General features: G+C 32.2%; 1 protein-coding gene across 1 annotated transcript in view; it reads left to right on the forward strand.

Moving 5' to 3' along the window:
• LOC148284817 (dipeptidase 1-like) overlaps nt 1-25,327 on the forward strand; it is a 134,780-nt gene that overhangs the window by 27,466 nt on the left and 81,987 nt on the right. The window contains exons 3-6 of the mRNA XM_088234741.1: nt 7,138-7,294; nt 12,388-12,520; nt 17,940-18,096; nt 24,423-24,477. Coding sequence (XP_088090867.1) covers nt 7,138-7,294; nt 12,388-12,520; nt 17,940-18,096; nt 24,423-24,477 — 502 coding nt within the window. The remainder of the gene's footprint in view (nt 1-7,137; nt 7,295-12,387; nt 12,521-17,939; nt 18,097-24,422; nt 24,478-25,327) is intronic.

A 25,327-nucleotide genomic window follows, 5' to 3' on the forward strand; every position in this document is an offset into this window, starting at 1 on the left:
TGTGAAACATGCATAAGATTAGCTATTTAACAAAGTTAACAAAATAAAAACAATAAAAAAACGTAATTAAACAAATAAACCTAATTATAATTAACATAATAAACAATATTATAAAAATATTCATAAAAAACATGACCAATTTATATAGACTTACTAATACAATTTATAAACAGTGCATACATTTTACATATTTGGCTTGATCCACTCATCGATCCGTGCGCAACCCACCTCCACTATCCATTAGGGTGTCCCAGACTATAAGGGCATTTTTTTTTTTTACAGATTGAGACACGCATACCATTTTATTTTTTTCCATTTGTACCTTAATAACTGAAATAATAAATATTAATGAAATCGGATAGCGATAACCCGTGCCGACTTGATGTCAAACTTTGAATATAAAAGTTTGTATGGAAACCATAGGGGAATATTTTAACTTAATATTTATTTTGTAAATAAAACAATGGTACTTTGATTATTGTATCATATTTATTATGATTTATACATATTAATTATTTAAAGGAAATTATTAATTAAATTTTATTTTTAAGGTTTGTTTTTTTACAGTCAGTATGTACTTTTCTGTGTTCTTGTACGCAACGTAGTAAATATTGTTTTTGTTCCTCGTCCACTGTGATGAAGCCATGAAAGTCTTGCATCAACTTAACAGCTCTTTCAGCCGTATCATTAACTGCTTTCAGTGACTGCACCTTCATTTTAGCGTGTTGAAACAAAGCATTAGCAGGCCACGAAGTAGGACACTCCATGAGAAAACTGTCATCAATTTTGAGTCGCCTGAAAAAGGATCTGCTGTTTATGGAAACAAAGTGATCGATGTTTTTTTCGAAAAGAGGTCCGCTAAGTTCTTCTCTCGATGGAATGTAGCGTTTATTGTGAACCGATGGATTTTCTTTGGCCAAATTAGCAACTATTTTTTCCTTACTTTCTTGGTTAATATCATCGTCAAATAGAGACAAGATAGACACTTTGTCTGCTAAATACCACAAATGCTGGCAAAACTTCTGTATAACCGCTTTTGATAAAGTTTTGTCAACCATTTCGTATGCCTTCACAGCCTTCAAAAAGCACAAGTCCTGGTAGGGCGCTTTTACCGCTAAAGTGCATTGCAGCCAAGGCTTGATATAGGATGTCGCGATAAACAGGCAGACGTCTAATAGAGCTGTTTTGTCCTTATTTGACATTTTGAATGGAGAGCTAAACAACGATATTTTTAATGAATAAATAGCTCTCGCCACCCATCTTGCTTGGTGCATGGCGCCTGGAGGCCGAATTTTAAATTCATTAAATTTATCTCCGCCAAGAAATATTATGCGGAGCTCTATTAACTCTCGATAGTCATCTCTTACAATTTCTTTAGTCAATTTAGTTCTGTAATACTCTAAAAGTTCATCAATTTTAGAATCGTTCAGATGTAATAGCGTTTCTTTGTGGCTTTGTATCTTCTCTACATTGATGTTTTTCCAGTTTGATCGAAATGAAATTTTTGAATAAAGAAATATCGGGACTTGTAGTGACTTGGCTGATTTTGGCTTCGAATACAGCTTTTAGTACCAATTCGTAGATGTGATGGCGGCAAGCAAAAATCAACATTTCTCTGTTCAATTTCTGTTCGAGAAGTACACATGCACCATTAATTTTGCCTGTGTTAGAAGCAGTAGTATCACAACAGAGGATCTGTGCTTTATTTTCAAGATTCCAGTCAACAATAGCATTCCAAACTGCTTCTGCCCGTTCGCTTCCCGATTAGTTTTCTAATTTTGGCACAGCAATAAGTTGTTCTTTATTATCGTATGAAATAACGATTGGTTGACGTTCCTCTTTAGATTTGCGTACATCTAAAGCTGGCAATAGTTTTCCATCCTAGTGGACAGTTACAGTATCTAGTACATCGTTTTGAAAATGAGGTTTTATAGCTTATGCGCGCTGTTTTTGCTTTTCTGTACGAATTCTTTGGATGGAGGACTTGCTTATAGGAAATTCGTCAGTGTTGTGGCCAAGTGCTTCAATAGTTGCTTCAATAATAAAGACAGAATCTCTCATACTTAACTGATACCTCTCTCTGCTTTTGTAAGAAAATCTTATCTTTATTAATTGAAGCGCATCGGCATGTGCAATATCAAACATTTTTTTTGTATTTGTAACAAATTCTTGTCGACGCTGCTCAAACACATCCTTAGTTTTGTTTGCATCTTTTTGCAAGTTTCTCCAATCTTGACTACAAGTTTCTTAGCACAATTAGGTAAAGATTTAGTCGGTATACGTGCCTTTTCCAAATAAATAATGCACTCACGAATAGTACGATTTGCACTTTCATTGACGCTTAAATTGACTTTGCGAATATTAAAAATAAAACCGCCAGCACTTGTCCATTAGAGGGAAGTTTAGAACCTGTAATTTGATGTTTTATATCCCCAACCAAAAATATTTCCTTTTTAGAACTGCGTCACTCCACAGACATGTTGACACAACGAAAACAATGCGTTCACTAATAAAAACAAACACGATATAATACGCACATTAACACTTAGTTCGCGCGCGCCGTACTATGTAAGTTCTGACAAGTTCCGATGCAAGTCGGCACGGGTTGCCGTTATTCAATTTATGTGAAATTTTATTTATAAGTGTTTTGATATCATTCACACAAAATTAGAGGGTATGCATTGAAAAAATAAAACTTTAATTTTTCTGGGACACCCTACTATCCATTTCTTAATAGCAATTTTATATTTTGAGAACTTACTAAATGTTCTTATGGATAATGGAAGTAAATTGCACACTTTCACCGAGTAGTAGGTCAATCCTCTTTGACCGAAGGTTATATTTATTTTTTTGCAGCATCAGGTTCATCATTCACTTCTACTATCAATAAAACTTTATCTGCCATACCACAGGAGTGGAGAACGTGGAGAACAAGCATCATAACACCAATTTTTAAGAAATGTGAAAGGAAAAGCCCTAAAAACACTCGAAGTATATCCTTGTTAGAAGTATTATTACAGCAAGACTAGAACAAAGGATGGCCAATAAAGCAGAGCAACAGGGTTGCATGTGGAATCTTTCCACTACCGATACAATCTTCATCCTCAGATAACTAAAGAAGAAATCTTTTGGATTCAACAAAAAGCATACATACAAGTTGTAATTTGTTAATCTTAATGACTCCCGAGGGGGTGAAATCCAGTATTTTGTCTACAAACATGTATACAAACTCTAATATTGTAATAAAACCAACTGGTACAAGAATAAGTTAAACATTTTGAAAATCGCTTTCTGGCGTTGCCTAGTATGTGAAATAATTCAGTCAGATGAATCTCTTCACAACAATAATAGTTTCAGCTCTTTACCTTCACTAAAATCAACAAATTAAAGAATTTAAGAAATTTGGATGTTTAAACACTGTCAACAATTAAACAGGCAAAATGGTAAATGTTACACAGTTTGTAAAGTGGCCACTTAAACCAGCCAATGACAAGTCATAAGCCTTGTAAATGCCTCGACTTTCATATTCCCTTTTTTAGGGTATTTTCAATCCCTGTTGTAATTTGTTAAGCAAACATATTATGTTTTGTTGATCTCACTAAGGCGTTTACAGAGTGTTTCTAAAAAATGCCATGGGGATACTTTTGGAAAGAGAGAAATCTGATCCATAAGCTATGATTATCCAACTGTAAGGCAAAAGTCTAAGCTTACAATGAATTGTCTTAGAAAATGGAGCAAGCAGTGATATTATACAGGGAGATAGTTTGAGTCCCTTTCTTTTCAACCTCATAATTGACGAGATAATGGAAGATGTTGCCGGCCCTGGACTGGGGCAACAAGGTCTTCAATATTAAATATTACGAAGATGATGCGGCAATAGTATCTGAATCTAAAGACGACTTGCAACGTATGTTTTACAAATTCCATCTTGTATCACAAAGGTTCGATATGTCTGTTTCAGTTTATAAATAAAAATTTATTCATATCATCAAGACAACTTTAGAGGCATAAAATAATTTTTGACTAATAATCAATATATCAAGTTGCAAGTGTGTGAAACCCATCTTCTCATGACGTGCTGTCGAAACACGAGGGAATACCACAAGAACAAATAAGCTGCTAAGAATATAAAAATGAGGGTACTCAGATTGATTACCAAAAAAACTCTGTGCGACCGGGTTAGAAATGACTTCCTGGAAACGTGCCAAATTGAAGATATTTGTACAAGAGCAGATTCCATAGAAGATTCTGGGGAGACCGCATTAATAACATATGCAGCGATAGACTGGAGTCCACAGCAGCTAAATAATTGCCACCTGGAAGACCCCCTAAACGATGGAAATATAGTTGGGCCTCATAACCGGAGACTGAGTAGTCTGAAAAGAACAGAGCAACAGATTTACAAAGAGACGAAGAAGGAGAAGAAATTTTAGGAATAATGTAATTAACAACTGAACTTTTGTTAGGCCAAATCCATTGATTCTCAATCTTGTCTTCAAGATCGCCGATACTTAATTGAATGCGACGTTTTTCTCTATGCTTCATCACAATCATATTAACACAACTAGGATCCAATTGGAATCGGATAAGGGAATCAGATTCCAAAACAATATGAACTAACTCATGGCATTCAGTAATTTACATACATACATCAATACGCATGTACGAGTACTCTGTAAACCCCTGCGTATTTACAACCAAATATATTATATTTTGAGCATACAGCGAAAATCGGCCAAGTCCAAGTTTGTAAGTCAACTTATTTATTTATTTAACTTTTTGTACATAATGTTATTTGTACATTGGCGAGCTTATTGCCAAATGGCAATTTCTTTCAACCGACCAATAAAATAAAAATTTTATTTTTATAATTCAAGTTACAGAACATATTCGATAATTAAAAAGCCAAAGATTTATAAAAATAGAAATAAACGTAATAAATTACCTTAAATCAAAAGTATTACTCAATGGGAAAAAGGAAAAAAGAGAAATGAGGAAAGGAGGAGAGATTAAGGAAAAGAAAGTAAGTGATTTAAACAGAGATAAGGTAGTAACATCTTTGATGGTGGATGGGAGATGATTCCACAGTCGAGCCGCATGGACACTATATAAGTTAGAGAAGAAAGAGGAATTGTGGATGGGTATTAAGAGTGCTTTGAGAATTAGAACGAAGAGATAAACCATGAATAATAAGCGTTGAAATTTTTCACGCAAGTATATAGGAGCGTTAGGACTATGGAGTATATTGAACAGAAGTGAGAGGAAGTGATAATCTCTCTTATATATCAAAGTTTTTCACTAAATTAATAGTTGCAAACTGTTCAAATAAGTCTCTGAATTATAAATATTGCTAAAATCAAAACTTCTTCACTCACACAATATATTGCTAATACTTTGTACTACGTCAATAAAAATAAACTTAAAATCAAAAGTGCACGTGATTCAATAGTATTTTTCATCAACGACTGGCACCTGAAGTGAAATACTGGTCATTTTACCTTCATGTTGTAGAGGACATCACCATCAAGCCGTACAGTTGACAGGGCCAAACACCGTTTTGGCCCGCAACGCATCACCCGACGCAACATCAGCTCGGACGAGTAATTAAACGTCGTGCAGCGAAATAATATGCACATTTTATTTTGGCTTTTCTTGCCGCCCGTCCGCCAGCTCCTATTTGCTATTGTAAATTCCTTCTGTACAAAATTGTAAGGATGTAACTCGTGTGTATCTATTCAATAAGTAACTTCATTTGTAATCCATCTTTTTTTTTTAACCTCAAATCAATTCTCGCGCACCCATCCATACAATGTAAGTTAAATGATCAAGATACGTTGCTATTGGTGTACTAATGCAGTTCCTTTATTTATTATAAAATTGGATGCGGAAAGTAAATTATTCGTATTATATTTAGCAGTAATACAAAACAATGGAGTATACAAAAGTTAAAGTGAAATATCAGCATTAGTTTTAAAATCATTATTTCACCTGCTAAACATTCTTCGCATGCTGATAAAATTTCATTAAAATATTAATCATTCTCAGAGTAACGCGCTGCCCGTTTATAAATGTTTCATTTTGCTCTATCGCAAGATAGAAAAAAAAAGCTTTGAAAATTTTCGGTTTGGTTTTTCGTTTAACAACAGAAGTGTACGTGATGGTTTTATCACTGTACTTAGCTTTGCTCATAAATATTATGAAATTTCGTTGTTACAAAAATAAAAAAATATATATAAATTAATAACTTTGTACCAAAAATCGAAAAAATTCTAATGTATGAAGTATGTATGTTATACTCAACTATAATGGGAAACAGAAAATCTAAATGATATAAATTTAATACAAAGACAGCAAAATATAATATAAGAGTCAATATATGACCTTCTTTACCTAACAGCAGCAAAAAAACTCTTTAAACAAACCAAACAATTAAATACAACTGAACTTTTTCAGCAAGAATCCTTATATATTTATAAATTAGCCGCTAATGTATTTATAGACGAAGAACTAAAACTTCCAAAAATTTCAGTAAACATAGAGACACAATACGAGAATATGAGGACCATATATTAAAACAACATTCTAAACGAAACGAGGACAGTCGAAACTAATAAACCAGGGACTTTCATTACACAATTAACAATCAGACGAAACTAAACAAAAGACTCAGACAACCTTTACAAAAGATTTTAAAAATATAATCATTGACAAATATGAATTTTAAAAAAGAAAAATTATTTTGTTTAATGAAATTATTATTTTGTCAATTATTTTGTTAATCTGTAATGGTTTATCAATAAATAAATAAAAATTTAATAAACTTACAATAATAAATTAATAATACGTCTATTTCAAGGAAATAAAATCAAAGGTATATTCAAAAGTAATTACAATTCAAACCCATACCAATTTGGCAATTTTCGACCTACCTGAGAACCTACGGCCCATTGTTTAGCTGCAAACTGTAGCTAATTTCGTGATTGTTAATCCTAGAATGGTATTTGTGCATATAGCGACTCTATAAGCGGTAAAGCGTTATTACTGGAGATTATATCTAATACTGTTTTGTATACTCAATTATGAAAGTTGTTTTTATTTGTCACAAGTGTTTGATTCTTTATTTTTCTTTGTTCGTAGGCACAACGACTTACCGTGGAATCTTCGGAAGTTTATGAGAAACGAATTAAACGAATTCGACTTGGATCAAGATTTAACCATTGTTGAGCCGTGGTCCAAGTCAAAATACTCCCACACAGATCTGCCTCGACTACGGGCAGGAATGATGGGAGCACAGGTACCAAACATTATTTTTAATCGTATTTTTAAAAAATCCACACCCACGTATTTCTTATCATATAAAATAAAACAAATGATTTTTTAACTATCTTTTTAAGACATTGCTTAAAAGATTATTGGTAAAAATTTTAATAGAATATTCTCTAGGTACCTACATAATTCGTGTCTTTTTTATACGTTTATGTTACTATTTTAATTTATTTTTGTTTCATTTTAATTGTATTCCTATAAAAAGGTATTTTTAGTATGTTCGAGTATTTTTTTGAATTTTTAAATATATAGTAAATATTAAAAACATTCAAACGTTTGCTTTTATATTTATATATTTAAAAAATTCATTCATACGAAGAATTATGTATTTGCGCTGGAAAGGAAAATTTTACCAAGCGACGTGTAGCAATTTTGCAGAAGAGCCCAATAGGGAAATATCACTTTTTTTGTTACAATTTTAAACAAATAAGGGTCTATGAAATACTGTTGAGTAAAAAAAAACTTTTTATAACTTCTTAGTACTTCGCATAAAAAATATTTTAAATTCGTTATTTTGAATTTCCAAGATAATGGTCCATTGCATTGGCCATGCCCCAAATACGTCACAATTCGTCTAAATTTTCAACGTTATGTGTGACCGTTTAAGTTTAAATAGAACATCATCACAAACCTTGACGTCACAATTATCAATTCAAACATGTTGCGTCCTTGTAGAGATTAAAAAAAAAAAAAAAAATTAACGTAATGTATTAAAACATTTTTTCAAAATACCCATATTGATTTTAAAAATGCAATTATTTTTTCTAAATCCACATAATTTTTTTTTCGGTATTCGTAGCAAGTGACATTTTCCTTTCAATTTTTTTATTTATTTTTGTTCAATTAATGTAAAAATCTCAGACAAACGTATTGTGTTGGTGTGATTCAATAAAGATTTGAATAAAAATGTTAAATTCGAGATTTTTAATTAATTGAAAATAAAAGCACTTTGATTGGAACTTCCATAAAATTGCTACATGTCGCATGGTAAATTTTTCCTTTCCAGCGTCGATATGTATTTGTTAACAGTGAAACTACAAGTGTTCTACAGATGATAAAATGCGGGAGTCTATTTTTTGCCGTTTTTAAGTTAAAATTGCAGAAATCGTCGCAATAAGCTATTTTATTTTATTTGAGAAACCAAAAGTTTTACATACATATTTATAGTTAACAAACATATATAGTGTATAAACTCAGAACCTATACAATACTTGAATAAAATACCGAAGTCCACATTCGTCGTAAAAATACTTTTTTTAAGTTGAAATAAAAAAAATAAACCAACTTTATTTTAATGCAAAAAACATCAGTGTCGCACCAGATACGTAATTTGAAAATTTATTATAATTATCCAAATAACAACTACTTTATTTTGAAAGTTCTTTATATATTGAAATTATCTCATTTGGTTCAAAAGTTATGATATTTTGAAAATTGCACAATCACAAAATCTGAACTGTTTCCTGAACATTTTGTTGATTGTGACTCCCGTGGTGTATTCTTTCACGGTACAGTATTATACAACATGAAAAATACGATTCGAAAAAAATATACATCACATAAATAAAATTAAAAAAAACTATATTATATTGTTGTTAAAAACTTTCTTCTCTTTTTCTTCATTTGATTCTCCTTTCATTTCTTAAAAGAAAGAACAGCTTTTCAACAGTAATAAAAATAACTCAATATTTAAAAAATAAATAATTTAACGGTTCTCAAATCGACCAAAATATTAAAAATAATAAATCAATAACAACAATATAGAAAGAACGGCCTTGGCATTACGGATATATCTTGTCACAAAAACAAAAACTAAACCATCTTCTAATACTTCATCGAACTCGCAAACAGGAAAATAATCTATAAGCTGCTTCAAACCCCTTCGGGTCCCATATTCCAGATAACAATATTCTTATTCTTATTCTTAGGGGTGGAGGTCAGTGCTATGCAAGCTCCTGGCATCGCTGCGACCGGCAAAGATCTGATCTATTGTGACGGATCCCCGTGAATAGTTCTTGCCGCCCTCCAAGCCCAGGCCTATAAAGAGCGTGGCTACTGCGTGGAAGGAGAGAGTTTACATTTTGCTAAATTTCTCTCTCCAGGCCCAGATCCGTAAAGTACCGTGCTCTTTAACATTCTCAGGTTTAACCAGTAGTCCCCGGAGGATACGGCTCCTTCTATGATGTAAAACATCACATTCACATAGAATGTGCCTCGACGTTTCCTTATCTGCACTGCAAAAACTCCTTCTAGAAGTTTTGTTCAAAGCAAGGTGTTTATTTAATCTGCAGTGCTCTGTAAGGGCTCTAGTAATAACTCACACTTGATTTCAACTGAGCTTTATTGAGTCAAAAGAAAAAAATGCGAGTACACTTTTATCAGTTCTTTCGCATAGTGCTGACCAACATGATAATAAAAAAGCACAAAATATTGAATAAAAACGCCTTACTTTATATCATAATAACATGTTTAATATGGGTGTTTGTAATGGAGTAGTAATTTTACGAAATCTCTTGGTGACAGCTCTACGCAAAACTGATCCCATGCGGTCTGATTGAGTCCATGCTATCGCAAGTAAACGCGAAATTAACACGGCCGCGCTTTACGTCTAGCGTAAACATATCCGTATTCTGTTAACACGAGTTCGTGTTAAATTATCGTGAACTTTGAATCAGACTGCAGGAGTCTTTTTTGGAATTGATTACTTCGAAATGGCTGAAACTACTAACAAATGATTAAATACCGAGAGTGACTAGTTGCATGAAATGAATTTTCATTTAAAAGATATATGAGTTATTTCGCTATTACAAATTTGTACCGCCAGGGATCAAAGGGTCAAACTAATTTTCTAACTATGGACATCATTTGGCAGTCTTTTTCAGAAACATGACCAAGCTGATTATTTTATATTTATCTTCTGATTTGTTGCGCGTTGGAGTTGTTTTCTGTCCTGTCAATGAAGCAATTAACCTAAAATGTTGTTTACATTGACAAAAATGGTTACGATGTTAAATTTATTTTTTTCCATCTTGTGGTATAGTGACTAGGGAGATTGCTTTGTAGGTCTCAAATTTAATTTCCAGACAGATAAACATATGTTTAAACTTGTTTTTTTTACTGGTGTGTACCTGACGAGCAGAAGCGTAATATTTTTACAGTTTACTGCTTGTAAAAAATAACTTACATGCATACTTTAAACGAGTTTTCAGGGCCATATCGCAATCATATAAATATCCGAATGATTTTTTCGGAGAATCGATTTTTTTCATTAAAAAGAAAAAAAAGCTAAAACTACATATTGTACCAACGATATAATACGCACTGGACGTGGACTAGGACAGCGTTTAGTTAGGGGTTTGTGGAAGGGATGCTCGAGACATTAAGGATTTTCTCCATTTTCAATTTTTATTTTTTTATTAAAAGAACGAGATTTAAAAAAAATATTTTTTTTAAGATGTTTTGCAATTTGGCCCTGAAACACGTGTATACACTACCAAGAATATCATACTTATAAAAATAATTAATATGCGAGATGTACTAACTACGGTTACTCCAAATATGATGAAATTGAGTTATCACTAGGTCGAATTTTTTTTGTCTTTTCTTTAACGTGGTAAATAGCATAACTTTTGATTTATTTAATGGTAAAGACAATTCAATTATTTTTTATTGCAACCTTACACCCAATAAGAGGTTCAGAACAGTCAGAAAACATACAGTTCTCACAATGTTTTTTAAATGTGTGTTTTTGTAATGTATATCAATAATATATCTTCAATTTCAAGTAAACAGTATTATGTATGTACTCTTTGATTTGATTATTAATAAAAACTAATGTCTGAGCGCCCGATGACAAACTGTTATTGAATAGTTTATCGGGACAAAATATATTTAAATACTTTGTTTTCTTGATAATGTATTAATATTGTAATAATGTGTATATTCTATTGAATAAAGACAATGAAAAAAAGTAATAAATAAAAAAAAAATTAAACAACAAATTTACTCATTTAAGATTCTCATTGATAAATGCAGATGTTAAAAATAAAGTATTAAAAATCTCTAAATTGTCTTTACTGAGAAGTTGGGTTTTTGGAGATACTGTAGTTTACCTCTCGCATACAGATATATGTATGTAAAATAAAATATAAAATAAGTCAAAATAAATATTTATGTGCCTACGTATTTTTTATTGACTCATATAATTATTCCAATGACCAACAATATTTTGAGTTTGTGCAAATTTTTGTAGACAAAGACCGGATTCAATCCCCTAGGGAGCTGTCAATATTGACATATAACAACAGGCATGGAGAACATTTTACAGAAGTTCACATAGAAGTCTAAACATCCACGGGGCTTATGACCTGTCATTGGCTGAATTATGTGGCCACATTACACATTGTGTAAAATTCACCATTCGGCCTATATTTTAACATCTACATTCCTTTGGCTCTTCTATCTGTTGATGTTAGTGAAATTAAATAGCTGAAACCTTTATTGTTGCAGTGAGATTAAATTATTTCACCTACATACTAGGCAACGCCTGAAAATATTTTTCAATTGTTATACTTCTTTTTGGACCAGGTGGATTCATCAACAATGTTTTGAGTTTGTCCAAATTTTTGTAAACAAGGACTGGATTCAACCCCCTAGAAAGCTGTTCATATTAACATTTTACAACAGACATGAAGAACATTTTACAGAAGGGAATAACTTAACAAACGTCAACAGATAGAAGAGCCAAAGGAATTAAATTGTTTTAATGTATTAAACTCTTGTGTGGTAAATTTACAAAGTTTTTTTATTTTAAATAAAAGCCCAAGGAATGTAGATGTTTAAATATAGGTAGAATGTTGAATGTTATACAGTGTTTAAAATGACCACTTAAACCACAAAATGACAGGTCATAACCCTTGTGGATGCTGAGACTTCTATATTCCCTTTTGTAAAATGTAATATGTTAATATTTCAATGACTTAAATTTGAAACCTTGCCACCAGCATTTAAACTAAAATTCAAAAGCCAAGCTGAGACTAATAATTAGCCGTTTTGTTCTAGTTTTGGTCGGCATTTGTGCCTTGCTCAGCACAAAACAAAGACGCGGTACAACTCACCTTGGAGCAGATAGATGTTATCAAAAGATTGGTTGAAAAATACCCCAACTATTTCCAGTTCGCGACCTCCGTGAATGGTAAGTAAAATATTCATGTATTATTTTGTCTAGATAAACGCTTATTTTACTCGTAACAGACACGAGGGAATTTTCAAGGAATACATTTGGAATAAATTTGGGGTGGTGTGAGTCACACAGTTTTAAATAGTGTATTTGTTGCGCAAAAATCCATAATTAAAATAATACTCAGAGTCCCGATACAGACATCTACTGAAGAAATATTCCATAAATCACAACTTATGACACCAAAACAATTATACGCTAAAACAATACTCACTTATAGATTCAAAAACTACTCTTACTCTAATGAAAGACATAACCTCCACAATACATCACGTACAAATAATATAATCACTAGATCCTCAACACATAGACAACTTAAACAAATATAAACTAAAACCACTTTCGAACAAAGGGATTTTGAGTATTATTCAATTAAAATCTATAACCTACTTCCACTATCTATAAAAACAATTAGTAACGAGAAAATGTTTAAAAAGGCCATAAAAAAATGGATAGTGGAACTAGGTAGAAGTAAAATGGATTGTCTCATTCGCCCATACCACTATTGAATCAACTGCTCCACAAGTGTATAGCTTATGTTAGGTTTTTGTTATTTTCATTTTGTGATTTGTAATATAAATAATATAGATGTACATAAATACCTTGTTTTTAAAACTTTTTGAATATTTGTTAATTATCTTTGTTTTTTTAAGTTAGTCTTCTTTGTTTATTCTCAAATGTAATTTATAAAAAGTATATTGTTAAGTGTCCTCGGCACGGGAAACCCCAGTGAGGTCACATTATTTTGATTATTAATTATAGTTTGTAAGCAAAAAAGATGAATAAATAAATAAATAAATAAAATCAATATTTGTCGGCCTCGTGGTGTAGTGGCCAGCGCGTTCGATTCCCAGAATGGGTAACATGAATATTGATCAAATAAGCTGTTTTTACCCCAAAATATTTAATAGTCCCTGGAATGACTAGCAACGGAAGCGAAGGGCTGATCATCTTACCTTCATGTAACAAAAAATATCAAGAACGGTTGGTGTACCAATGCAGTGCCCTATGCACCATAAATACTGAAAGGGAATGATAATGATAAAAATATGTATGCGTGTCCGGTCAGGTTAAGAAAACAGTTTTGTGTTGGAATTACATAACAGGAATCTTGGACGAGTGTTTCCGACTCGATGACTGTTCTCACGTTAAATTCCTAAATATATAAATCGAGTGGAGATAAGTCCGCCTCGTAGGGTAGTGGTTGACGTGTTTGCCTACCATGCTTGAGGTCCCAGAGAAGGTCAACATGAAATATTGACTAAAAAGGGAGTTTTGCACTGCAATATTTCATATTTTTGGACTGGCGACTAGACCCCTGAAGCGTACTTTCTGAATGCCTGAAGCGTAAGGCCTGAGCAAACCTCAACTTCATGTAATAGATTATCGATATACGTTGCATTTAGCGTACTATTGTAGTGCCCTGTGCACCACCATGTGCGGACCGGGTATGATGATATGATGATATAAATACTGACCCAAATTATGACCTGTCATTAACATAAATTTTCGAAAGTGGTACATTTTATATAGAAGTAAAAATCTAATATTTATCTACAAAGATTTGGGCATACCTTAAATATTGTTGATAAATAAATTCATGCTTATTTTGATCTAAGCAGCTAAGATTTTGGAATCGTGTGTTACATTTAATAAGTTAGCAAAATGTATTTTAATCAAGTTCAGTATTCAAAGGCACCCTACTTTTGAGACTTCCGTGGTAATTTTTTATTGCCCAAAGAACCTTATTTTGAAGAAATTATTTTTCAAGGGAAGATTTCTGGATGTTAATAAAAGTATAAATCAATATTCCAAACCAGATGCTCATAAAGTAATTAATTTTCTTAATCATCAAATCACAAGTTGATCAAAGAATAATTTCCTAATTATTTTAACACAATCAATTATAATTTTCTGCCGGGAGATTTGAAACCCGAACGTTGTTGAATTAATTTTAAGATTAATTTGTTTTCTATGATTTTTTTATTTGATCTGAGGAAGTTAAACGCCTCTGAGTGTTAATGAAACTTAATTGTTTTAATTAGAGCAACATACAAAATTTGATTCTTATTGATTGTAGTAAAAAAAGCATTCTCGGTTATATAAATTACTAATAATCTTTGACATCTTAGGAATGACGTTAAAATCAACATTTTCTTCTGAAAAGACTTACGGGAATTTTTCTTTTATTCGAACATTATTTATTTTGATTATAATACTTATTTTTTTAATTGTTTTTTTTATTTTTTTTATTGTTAAATTTACGAATTTTCTAAATAAAAATCATACAAATTAAATTATGATACCTTTTTAAATGTGTGCGTTCGTATAAATATATACATTTAAAAGGGTATGTTTTGTGTGTATTTGTATTATTTTTTTTTTTATGCTTTATCAAGTTAGTTCATAACATCTTAAGAACTAATATAAACTTTTATTAACATTACAATTTTTTTATAAAAATTTCTCAATAACAATTTTTTTCAATTTTATTTGACATGTTTTGATCTTTTCTATATTTTCTATTTCTTCGGGCAACTCATGTATGTATGTATTGCAGTAAGTGAGAGCGTGTGCATTTGTGTTAAGAGTAAGTGTTCAATTAAAAAGCAAGTGGGACTCGTGTAACTCAGCAGTATAAAATGAGTATTTATTTATTTTAAAATAAATTAAGGTACATGTTAAATATATCAACATCATCATTCCCATTCCACACCTAATGGTGCATAGGGCACTGCACCGGTACACAAATTGCAGCGTATCTTGATAATTTTTGTCATATGAAGGCAAGATGATCAGTCTTACGCTTCAGGTGCCAGTCTAGGTACTATGAAATATTCTAATGTAAAAACACAATTTAAAATAAATATTTCATATCAACTATGTCGGGATTTAACCCGATACTATTCACCACGAGGCAGACAGTATGTTCATATACTCATTTTTTTAACCTTACACAAATGACAATATTCCATGTCATATCATTATTTTAAAGATAAATCAATATTTGTCCGGGCGGATGAATAATACAGTTTTGTGTATGAAATACAACACAAATAATGTTTTTTTTTGTCATATAAACCTTATTTTAAAATAATGATTATTTTGAAGCAGAAAACTATGAAACAATCCTAAATTTTACTGAAAAATTTAGTGTTGTTTTGCATTTATTTGAACAATTAAACGACTACTAAAAATTAATAATATGAAAAAATATCTTTTTTTTTCAATAAAAAATAATTATTTGCGTTCTTATGATATACCCAAATATTGAATTTTGAGGGCCATTTTCAACGAGTTGTAAATAACTCACTATTAGAAAATGGGAATCATGTTGGGATACAGTGGGATTCGAACCACGGACCTCTGAGCCATGAGTCCGAGACACGAGCCACGGAACCACAACTCGATTATTATTATCGTCATGGTTGTGAAAAGTTATATTATAGTTTTGAGAAAGATTACTACAAGTTCAGTTGTTAAGAAATAAGACTTTTTTTTCATCTTTCCGTCATATTAGCGTTCATACGAAATATTTATTACCAAATGCAAGCAAAAACGCAGCCTTGCCTCACTCCAGTGGAGACTTTTAACCAATCAGTCGAAAAGCTGCTGATTCTCACATGACGATTTCTGTCTACGTGGAGTGCTTTTATAACAGCAATAGTCTTGGAAAGAATACCATGCGCATCGAAAATTTTCCAAAGACATGGTCGATGCGGACAATCAAATGCTTTCTCGTAGTCAATGAATCAACACACAAGGTGAGTTTATTTCATTGCTCTATTGGAGTACGCATCTTATGTTATTGGTATGGTCCGCATATGACTTACTGGGAATAATACCAGTTTGGTTGACTCTTTAATCTGCTATACAGGAGCTTGTATTCTGACCAAGATTATGTGCGCAAGAATCTTTCCTGGAACGCTCAGAAGAGTTATTCCGCGGTAATTATTGCACTCTAAAGGATTGCTTTTCTTGTAAAGTACAATGATTGTACCATTAATCCAATCCCTCGGATAACGATCAACATCCCAGATTTTTTAAGATAAAGTGTGGCGAGGCTAAAGAATTGCATCCAATCAGCTCGGGACTAATTTCATTTTAGCCCGGAGCTTTCCTATTTTTCAGGCATTCTACCGCCTTGTGATTTCATCAGTGGTTAAAGAATGATGAAGGATATTAGCTGCTCTAGGGATATTTATTTGAACAGGCCCTGGCGAAATATCGAAAAAATTGAAGGGAGGTAGGTGATTAAGAACCCCGCAGAAATATTCTTCCAGATGTCGCACACTCGCTCCACATCAGACTCGACCATCCCGCTTGGCGGGAATTACTTGACGTTATAATGCAGAGTAAAGCAAATCATAAAAGTTGTCTTTGGCAGAGGCGTCTGCATCCTCTCTAGGAGCAAAGCACTGAAAGACAGTTATTACGATACTGGGCGTCTTAATATCAGCCGTTCCAAGATAGGTTCTGGTCTAGCGACGATTTGTGAATTTTCACTTAAAAAGATAATGTTTCTCTGTCATTGGTGGCATCCGACTACTCCTAACTAATGGAATATCTCAATCAAATATTTAAAAATGTCACTAAATACTCTTCTTGATGCTTAGCAATTGCGATGGGAATCTTCTCTTTCGGGGAGGTTTACCTTTCATTTTTCCCTTCAATTCATTAGCGTTTAAAATTTTCTTGGATTATCCCTGATTACTGGACAACGCAGTTTTTATCAGGTCGTGGTAAATTTGATGAAAAATGATTTGTTTTTAATATTGTTGATTCCCCTTCTTTGGCTGCAGATATTCAAATCAGTCTTCTGAATACATCATGTAGTCTTGTCTCTTTGCTTCTCTCTATGATTATCGAATGGAGCTTTTTGCTACTATCGGTGACCCTGTTACAGGTCTTGTAGGATTAACAGATCTGGTGGCATGCAAAAAGCTTTTTAAAAGTTTCGTAATCATTTTGGCGAATTAGTCATGTCGAATCAGATTAATCCCTGTCAGTAATGAACTCACTTATATTTTTTCTCAATCCAATAAAGTGCTTTTTATGTACTTCTGGATTACCTTATTTCAGTACAAAGAAGCTAAGGCTAGCAGAGAGATCCTTCGGACAGCTTTTCTCGTCCGGAAACGAGCAACTTTTTCGTGTATGTGGGCACCGCCAAGGAGACTTATGTCCTCAGATGATGTAAAATATAAGTCTTTTTCCTGTTTTTGCATCATGATGCACAAATTCTTATATATGTTCCAATTCCTTTGCGTGTTTCCAGTTTTACTTTCATCTTTTTCAAATACCAACACTTTTGAAATATTTATTTATTGTGGCCAAAATCAACCAGCCTGATGATTGCTTTATATTTTCGCAGACATACTGGAATCTCACGGGGCACGGCCTAAAAAGATCGCTTCCCTTATTGGGGTGGAAGGAGGTCACAGTATCGGTAACTCGCTTGGGGTTCTCAGGATGTATTATGAGCTGGGAGTCCGGTACCTTACCCTTACGCATACTTGCAACACACCTTGGTAAGTAGAATACAACTCTACCCTTTTATTTTACACGTTAAAAAGGGGTTCCCGAAATAAATAGGATAACCTAAACAAATTATGCTTTCAAAGAGCTACGTTTTTGGAACATACGGATGAGAAAAAATTAAGGAAAAGACACGTCTGAATAATTAAATCAGTGTTTATGTTTAAAATTCATTTATTTATTTATTTACTAACGGCCGTGGCCAATTAGTACAAATTATGTTACATAGTCAAAAAGTAATAAAATATAAGATACCGACGTATTCAGTTTATAAATCTTACATACATATTATGATGTACACATAGGCACATTATATTCTTTCTTTTTTTTCCCTCTTTTTTTTGCACTACAACAGGCCAGGAGACCCAATTATAATGGTGAAATACATCAGAGAACACCCAGGCTTTCGAAAAATTACATTTTATTTTTTGTGTTCTCACCGGGAATCGAACCCGGAACCTTCCGTGCGTGAGTCAAGCGTCTTGACCACTACACCATGGAGGCCGCTTTATGTTTGTGTATACGTTAGAACAAATAAATTGAATTTCACATATTTATAATCAGATAAATTTTTGGTTGATTGGTTATTGTTGTAATGTCAGTAATACATATTTCCTATGTACAACTGAATGAGTGTATTGAACCGTAGATAGTAAGTAATAAGTAGGCAGTAATACATAATCAAATTTTTCAAATAAATCATTTGACAAATGATGGGTATTATTCCCATAAGTCACATTTTTCATTCTGTGTTCATTTTTATTTAAATCTGCACCGCTTTCCCGTTTTTTGCTGGGTAGTAAATGTTAAATTACTGTTATTAAACTCAAATTACACTCTATTTCCAATCGTTATACATATTTTTTTTTAATTCACATATTATTGAACATTGTGAGTGTCCGAAGTAAAAATTAAATTTCATTGTGTTATACTATAATATTTTCGTAATACATATTTAGGTATAATACATTCCGTAAATTTAAAGTTAGAATCAAAGAACATATAAGGTGTCTGAGTAATAAAAAAAATCATCTTATATCCGAAAACCATGAATTTAATCAAGAAACGTGTGTAGAAATTTTGCATGTCAATAAAAATGGTTTCCGTTTAGATAATTTAGAACGATTAGAAATTAGTAAAGCCATTAATCAAAAACTTCAAATAATAAATAATCAATTAAATTTAACTTCGAGTCCTCTTTTAAAACTATTCCCGTTATGATTTACTTTATCTTCTTTCTCTCTCTTCCTTTCAATTTTCTGTCTCTTTCATACAATATTTTATTATATAAATAGCAACGCGTGTAATTATAAGTTAGTTAAATTCCTTACGATGAGGTAGTAACCTCGAAACCGGTCGAAGTGTAATTAAAAAAAATAAGTGGTTTATACAAATTTATTAACAAATAAGTATAATACATTCTTTTTACTTCGGTCGTGCAAGCACACACTATTTTATTTTTCATTTCACCCTGTGAGTATAAAATTAATTGGAAGATTATCCTAATTTGATATTTGTCGATTACAGTTATTTAAAATTATGCGGGTTGTAATTATTAAATTGTACGCGATAGAGAAAATAACTGACATGAGATTTATTTTTTACTGGGTTTGTAACGATGAGAATAATTTATAATCAGGAACTTTAGAAATTTAAAAGACACGTATTCTTCAAAGGGCTGTCGGCGTGGAAAGAGATTTTTTTCTAAGGCTTAATCAGATTTTATGTTCTCAAGTAAGCTTAATTCATTTATTTTTTTATATACGGAATGCATTTTGGAAAAAAATAATAAAAAAACAGTGCGGCGGCGAACGTCCGACCAGTCCGGAGAACAAACACAATCGTAACTGACACATACGCCGCTTTTTGTCATTTCTTTCGTCCCACGAATATTATTGCAAGGATTCAAACGACTGCACTACTATAAAAAAATTGAGAATATAAGGAAAACTGGCCAATTAATTTTTTTAATTTTTAGATAATTTCACCAAGTTTAAGTGCTTGATGTTATATTTTACTTTAAAAAATCAAGTCTACTTGTATAGTATATCTCAAAGTCGTTGTACAAAATTGATTATTGTATATTGATCAAGTTAATCTATGAACATCTGCTACAGGAAATATTGAAAAAATCAAAACACTTCCTTACTAACAATATATTGCTAATCTTTTGGCTACGTAAAGCAAAAGTAACTTTAAATCAAAAGTGTACAAAATAGCAAAAACATTGGTTTCTGGCCATGTAAAAATTTCAACGCGTCAATTGTTTCAAGCAAACTATATCATGCATCAAATATTATTGTCAACAACGTTTTGAGTTTGTCGGAATTTTTGTAGACAAGAACTGGGGAGCTGTTTATATTTACAACAGACATGAAGAACATTTTACAGAAGGGAATATAGAAATCTCGGCATCCATTCTTCATGTCTGTCGTAATATGTAAATGCAATTGTTTCTATATTAGGAATTTTTTGTATAGCTACAGAATTTCTCTATTTTGAGTTATTCTAAGCGACTGATCTGATCTGTGAAATTGTCGCTCCACAGCTCCTTGCATTTTAAATGCATTATCTGCACCTGGAGTGAGCCAGCATCTGTGTCGAACGGCGTTAAATTCATAGATATTTATTTTGAGAAGACGTACGATGAAAGCTAGTGTAGTGTTATTTGCTCTGTATTGTTGAAAACGTTCAAGGCTGCTTGAAATGAAGTGAAATTGGAGTTTATGTTTGCGGAACCGCAAACGTCTTTGTTTATTGATTCCAGGTGGAAATGTTCCTTAAGGGATTTCCGAGAATAATTCATTTGCTCTAACAAACATCGTAATTCTATACATATATACAATTGCCTTATATCTAAAATCCCTAATTCCTCAAACAACTCGACGCTTACCTACATTAGACGATCGACATTTGCTGCATATGGTATTCCAATATAGTGCCCTGTACAGCATCATGATGGTGTATGGCGTATGATGGTGATGATACTTACAGTTTACATCAGTTTACCCCAACTTTAAAGTGTTTTATTTAAAATATAAATGCACTCTTACATTTTTACTTTCAATAAAACGCTGCGCACTGTACATTAGCCGTGTTGACTCAATATTATGTAATGCCAAAAACAGTGTTAAGAGGAAAGACAGTCTGAATATTCTTCATACAAACGTATTCACGTATTTTTTCCTATATTATGGCAGTAGAGCAGTGATTTTGTTGTAAAGTATAAATATTTACCATCGGTGTGTCTCTATCGTTTTGCTTTTTTGATAAATTGTTTCTTATGCAAGCTAGGACCATCCAAAAACCCAAAAAAGCACCCAGTTTTATCTGCTATCTTTGGACCTACGTTAAGCAAATATGGTATATAATTTTGAAAAACGGAAAAGGTACTGAGACTGAAAATTTCATTTTGAGACTTTTTCTTTAAAAAACACGAATCGGTTTGGTTTTGGGGTGCGGGAAACGGGACAGCGAAACAATGTTTAAATACCTGTTAATTGATTGACAGAAAATAATGTTTAAATACCTGTTAATTAAAATTGTCAGCTACCGCATATTCTCTTAAAGGCTTTCATTAAACTTATTTCATTAAAATTATTTTCATTTTCACGACTACTCACTTAAAGATGAAATGTTATCATATGTGTCTAGTATACGAGATTTAGGTATTATACTTGAAACTAAACTTTATGTTACAATTCATTTTGAACATGTTATCAATAAATCCTTAAAACTACTTGCATTTATAAACAGAAGCACAGTTGACTTCAAAAATATTAACACCCTTATAACTCTCTTCTGTTCTTTAGTTCGCCCTCACCTAGAGTATTCCATTGTTATCTGGTCTCCATATTATGATGTTCACTTTAAGAATATTGAATCAGTTCAACATCGATTTTTGAGAAAGATAGGCTGGAGGTTGGGCTTATCCAGATACCTATATATGTATAATGAGTTAAAAACCACCTTAAATATCTCCTCTTCAAGACCGTCGAAATAAATCCGACCTTAAAGTCTTATTTAAAATTCTCAATTCACTCTTTGATGCGCCTGAACTACTGACCTCAATTGAATTAAATATCCCAACTAGAAACCTCAGACAAAACTAACTCTTTCATACCGATAACCATAGAACTAACTATGGTTTGCATTCCCCTATGCCCAGAATTCTTAGGTCTGCCAACAAACATACCAGTCTTGATTTCTTTGATAACAAGTTATCTTCTTTCAAACGATCACTGAATCAAATTCAATTATAAACACCTCTCTCCCGCTTTCACTCCCACAAAGTCTACTATAAACCATTGGGTCTTTCTACTTTTTTTAATAATAATTTTCTATCTATAAATGTGTCCATTAAAATGCCCATTTAGCATAAATATAAATAAATAAATAAATAAAAATTGAACCTGAAACTTCTAAGTACCTCAAACAAAACAAAGGTTATTTAAGTTTAAAAGTTTGCGTCCATTTTCAGCACTTTCTTTTTCAACGCTAGATATTTATTAGTCAATTTTACAAAACCTGTAATCCTTTGTGTGCTTACAATCCTTCTGCGGTTGAACTAACCGGGTTGAATCACCAACCATGAATTCCAATTAATTTTTACTCTACGCGCACGATTTTCATTGCACGATCACCAGTCAGCTGTTATACTATATTTTTCCATGAATTTAATATTTATTCCGGCATCATTTTATTACTCTCCGGTTTCAAATCAAAATTTGAAAAAAACTTTTAGATTTTATTCACCTAACATTACTAATAAAATTATTTATGTATTGCAACGATCGAAATTTTATTCCCAAACCAGCGATCCCCCATTCACAAAATCAATCGCCGCCGGCTAGGCTACAACGCTAGAACATGACAGGCTCAAATGGGCTCGAAGTTTATTACACGAATCAAATAAATAAACTAGAGATAACATTTTTTAAATAAAAACACCGTTCTGTACAATACATAAATTTTATAACGTAAAATTAATTCATTTATTGGAGAAGCTAAATTTCTAGCGTAATTTCAGAATCGCGGTTTTTCTTAAGTAAAAATCGTGCAAGTGGAAACCGAGTGAAGATTATTTGGCCTTGTGGTGAACTGGTTGTTGAGTTTGCCTGGCATTAAATAAATAAATACAGTGTTTTTTTTTCAATAATACATAAAAAAAATACTTATCCATCCTTTGTTGTTTTATCGTGCCGTGTGTATTTTTGTTAGTTGTGAAAAGGGCTACATTTGTCAATAAAAACAAGGATATGTTTAAGTTTAAGTAAATGTTTAATTTTTTCACACCTAAATTAATTTGTGTGAATATAAAAAATGCATTGTATTGGATATTTTGGTGTTAAAGAAATTATTCAAAATTGTTGTTTTTTTCGTTTTATCATTATTTATACTTTAAAAAGTATTTCAAATGTATCAAACTGATATCAAATCAAAAAAATTCATGAGACATGTAACAATAAATGTTATATTTATAGAAAAAACAACATCTTAATGTACATTTTATCTACTCGGCCTCGTGATGTTATAATGGTCAGCGCGTTTGCCTACCAAGCAAGGGGTATCGGGTTCGATTACCGACATAGTTGGTTAGAAATATTTTTTGAATAGTGTATTTTCACACCAGAATATTTTATAAACTGATTATCTTATCTTCATGTAACAAAAAATGATCGAGATACACTACAATTAGTGTAACAATACAGTGCTATTTGCACCATTAGGTGCGGAAAGGAAATGGTGACGATGATGAAGAATGTTTATTTAATCAAATTAGTTTAATTTCTTTATAATAGATTCAAAACTTGTTTGAAAAGTTTGACAATTCGCTTCAAAACAAACAAATCAGCCAACAACTAGCTGTTAAACCAAAAAACAAACTTATTTGTGTAATCCTGAATTCCAATTTAAACAGAAAAAATAAAAATATATGATTAACTTTTTATTACTTTGTGTAAAGTACACACATGAATAAATGAATATTAAATTTCGTGTATATTATAATATCTAGCTAAGGGTTAAACCTCTATATAATCCTCGGAACATTTAATAAATAGTTACACGCGTACTTCGTTAATAGAATTTATATTAATTAATTTTACCAACGATAGCAATTTTCTGTGATAATAATGGAAATATAGACTGTTTGAAGCCGTAAACGCCATTTCAGATGTTTTGTTTATTGTTCCGTATCTAATTTGAATGGTTTGTGTTTAATTTGTATTTCGCAGTTCAACAAACTGAATTCTAACAACCCAAGACAAATTTATTTTGTCAACTGAGATATAAAATGAAATAACTTGTTTTTTTTAAGGGCTGATTCATCTGGAGATAAACCAAATATCAACGGGCTTAGTTCATTTGGAGAGGTAAATATAAAACATTACATATAAAAAATATTCATGTTGAAATGTTTACTGTACATTATGCATTACATGTATAAAATATTTATATTTTTCTTTAGTTATAAAATTACTTTATTTTGAGAAGACGCATAGATTATTACTAACCCCAGCGAAAACAAATATCGTCGGCAGAAATTTTAAATGCTATCTGGGTCAAATTTTATTCGTTTATGATTCATATAATTATTTGTAAAAGTGGCTCTACGCGCTGGCCAATACGTCAGCCAGTATGCTAGCGCGCATATTGGCAACGAAATCGCCAAACTGCCCACACGTTGGTGAGTCGTTCAGTATCCGTCCGTGCAAGCCGACGTCAAAAGCGTACAAGAAAATCACACACATATTCGTATTCGTTAGCTAGGCCAACGTGTGGAGCGTTCACCACGGTTCCGCCAGCGCGCTTTGATTTACGTTAAAAAACGGCAACAGGGGGAACGCACGCCGGCGCATGTGCCAGCTCTGCCAGCTACAAATACCCCTTCTACACGTTTGCCAATACGTATTTGCAAGCGCACTGGCAAACGTATTGGCCAGCGTGTAGCTGCCTTAAGTTTACCAAAGCCGCTGAACTTAACCAAATTGCACTGTTTTAACCCGCACTGTGCTGGCGAGTGCCCTTCAAAACATCGTTAACACCTAAATTGTCAAGAGGAGGGAAAAAAGTATGAAAAACACTCATTTTTCATTTTTGTCCTAATTGTACACTGGAAATTGGTAATCCCGACGTGATATTCATAGATACATTGTATGATCGCTTTAATATTGTCTCGGTATTGGTAAGATAGACTTGGGTTAGGATTTAATAGTATACTCG

The sequence above is a fragment of the Micrasema longulum genome, unplaced genomic scaffold, assembly GCF_059751315.1.
Source record: "Micrasema longulum isolate JH-2025_06_02 unplaced genomic scaffold, ASM5975131v1 h1tg000087l, whole genome shotgun sequence".
In the NCBI taxonomy this organism is placed as follows: domain Eukaryota; kingdom Metazoa; phylum Arthropoda; class Insecta; order Trichoptera; family Brachycentridae; genus Micrasema; species Micrasema longulum.